The sequence below is a fragment of the Pistacia vera genome, unplaced genomic scaffold (genome assembly GCF_008641045.1).
Source record: "Pistacia vera cultivar Batoury unplaced genomic scaffold, PisVer_v2 Contig563, whole genome shotgun sequence".
Lineage (NCBI taxonomy): Eukaryota > Viridiplantae > Streptophyta > Magnoliopsida > Sapindales > Anacardiaceae > Pistacia > Pistacia vera.
In genome coordinates this window covers 897,542-900,583 of record NW_022196405.1, presented here as the reverse complement: position 1 = coordinate 900,583, position 3,042 = coordinate 897,542, and the positions used below count along the sequence as shown (strand labels likewise).

General features: G+C 39.3%; 1 protein-coding gene across 1 annotated transcript; it reads left to right on the top strand.

The window, feature by feature from the left end:
- Positions 1-687: 687 nt before the first annotated feature.
- On the top strand, positions 688-2,418 carry LOC116108365 (phosphatidylinositol 4-kinase gamma 8-like). Its single transcript, XM_031394612.1, has one exon. The coding sequence runs from the start codon at positions 688-690 to the stop codon at positions 2,416-2,418; it is 1,731 nt and encodes a 576-aa protein (XP_031250472.1).
- The last annotated feature ends 624 nt before the right edge of the window (positions 2,419-3,042 follow it).

The following is a 3,042-nucleotide window of genomic DNA, read 5'->3' as shown; positions in this document are numbered from 1 at the left end:
ATTGGCGGGTAAGAGAGAGAAGCATCCGCAAGTCTCAACTGAATTTTAAAAAAGAGGATTATGAGAATCCAAAGGATGTGAAGTGGATTTGGTTTTGTCTCTGCGCTTGTGTTGTTCGTCTCTCTTCTTCCCCCTTCCCCTTCCCTGAATGCCTTACCAGTGTTCAGGGTACAAACATATGCTTTTCTTTTCTTCATTTTCTTGTTAACTGTTTTTGTTGCTTTGAAATTTTAGTTATTCAGCATTTTGATTGTTTTTGTTGCAGAAATTTTGGCGATTTGTGAGCGGAAGAGCGAGGGAATGATATATTAGCGTGTTGTGGTTTGTTTTTCATTTTCTTGTTGCAAATGTGCAGGTTGTTAATAGTAATCATAGTTATGTATACATATATGTATATATGTTTCTTTGTATTTGTATTTGTAGGTCACAAACGCAAATTCAAGAGAACGAACTCAGCACTTTTATAACAGGAATGCCAATATTAGGTAAGAATTCAAGAGATAATGTTTTAAGTAGTACCCATTTTCATAAATTTGGTTGAAATGAATGATAATTTATGTTGATTAATTGAAGGTTTGATTGAAGTGCATAAATGTGATGGTTCATCTCCTGGGGAAGACTAATTATCGGGCAAAATTACCCTGAGAAGAGGTGTCCTTGGCATGAACAGCTTCCATTCTCAACTGCATGAGACTCTTTGAGATGGCAGTAGCCATCGATCCACATCACGGATTCAAGCCGTTTAACCGATCCCAGAAATGCAGACTCCAATCCTTCACTCAGTTTGACTACAATATTCTTGAACTTAATCAAACCAATCTTGCTCACTCCTTAAAACAAGCTTTCGAAGTTGCTAATATTCACAGAAGCTTCTCCACCCCTTGCCTTTCTTTAGCCAATAATGTGGATGACGAATTTGACACCAATCAGCGGATTGAAATTGTTGGCGGCGGAGGAGCTCCACGAGTGCGCGCCCTTGTTGTTGAGGTTGCTATAGCGCTGGCCTCTGGTGTTGAACCAATTCCGGTCTCAGGTGGCCTTGGTGGTGCTTACTTTTTGCCTGGCCGAAATGGTGACATTATTGCTGTGGCAAAACCAATCGATGAAGAGCCTTTAGCCTTCAATAATCCTAAAGGGTTTGGGGGTTTCATGGCCGGCCAGCCTGGTCTTAAACGTTCAGTTCGCATAGGCGAAACTGGAGTCCGAGAACTTGCTGCTTATCTTCTTGACCATGATGGGTTTGTTGGTGTTCCTCCTACAGCTTTAGTCAAAATCTCTCCTGTTGGGTTCAATGTTAATGATTCATCTCCAATTTCAAACACGCCCTTTAAGATTGCCTCACTTCAACGCTTTGTAGATCATGAATACGATGCAGGCGAGTTAGGTTCTTCCAGCTTCTCAGTAGCTTCAATTCACCAGATCGGTATTTTTGATGTAAGAGTTTTAAACCTTGATAGGCATGCTGGAAATATGCTAGTTAAGAAACATGATAGGCATGAAAATTATGGTGGTGAGGCTGCAGAGCTTGTGCCCATAGACCATGGATTATGCTTGCCTGAGTGGCTTGATGATCCATATTTTGAATGGCTGCATTGGCCTCAAGCTTCAGTACCCTTTTCAGAGTCTGAACTTGAGTACGTTAGCAATCTTGATCCGTTCAAAGATGCAGAGATGTTAAGAGCCAAACTTCCTTCTTTAAGGGAGTCATCGATCCGGGTCCTAATCCTTTGTACCATTTTCCTGAAGCAAGCTGCTGCTGCTGGTCTTTGTCTAGCTGAAATAGGTGAAATGATGACCAGGGAGTTCTGTGATGAAGAAAATTTGAGTGTGTTAGAGACTGTTTGTGCAAAAGCTAAGGAAAAAGTAATGAATATATTAGAAGATGAGAAGGAGGAGGAGGAGGAAGAAGAAGAGGAAAATAATGATGAAAACAAAGAAACTGAACAAGAGTTTGAAATGTTTCAATTCGAAATTGAAAATGAGGACAGTTCCCATGATGTTATGGATCTTCCTCAGCCCTTACAGAACCCAGCTGACATGTTTAATGCAACCAAAACCAAACGGTTCTTATCCGTAAGAGCAATGCCGCGGTTACAAGACCCTGCATTGTTTCCCTTATATGAGGAAAACGTCCCTGACAATGGTGACGATGACGATGATGAAAGTGATTCAAAATCCATCAAAGAAAAGAGTGGTAATGGTGAGAGTGACAACAACAAAGTAGGAGGATTTGCAAAGAGCATGAGTTTCTTAGTGAGAAGTTACAATTGTGAAAGTGGGGGAACATGTTTTGGAGAGATGAGTGAAGGTGAATGGGAAGTGTTCTTGAAAACATTTGAGGAAGGTCTGCCTCAAGTAATTGAGGAAACAAAGTGCATGACATTGAAACAAAGGTTGGGAACTTCGTGCAAGTTCTGAGGAATAGCTAAAGGGAAAAACGGCCAACTTTATGAAATGGGAAGATTAAGGGTTTGTATTCTATCAAGAAGTTACTGTAAATTTATGCCTCAATGACCTGTCTTAGTTTAGATTGTAGATATAATGACATCTATACATTTATACATACATACATAAATTAATAGGACACCATATGGGAAATGGGATTGGCAAAGCGCCATCCTTTCCTACGATTGTTTTCTTTCTTTTTGTGTTATCATTATCGTACATTTAGATAGAAAAAGAATTCCCCACTGTCCCTTTGAACATCATCTTTGTAATGGTTTCATTTGGAATTCAAAAAATTCTTTTTTATTTCTACTTTTTTTGGTTTGTTTGTTTCCTCTATTATGTGCCTAACAACTACCAATCATACCATGGAAGTATCTTTACGTCAATTTTGTAATGTTCAATTACAATAAACAAAGTGCTCTTTTTGATATAAGAAAAGCAATTACAGCTTTTCTTTTTAATAAAAAGCACTCTATTTGTGGACTTTAGAACATTGTTTTAAAAACCAGATCGGAGAGCAACCCGCTCTGATGGTCGGATCACGGCCAACCGGTTGAATCATCGGTTGGACCGGTGATATCATCACACATCATG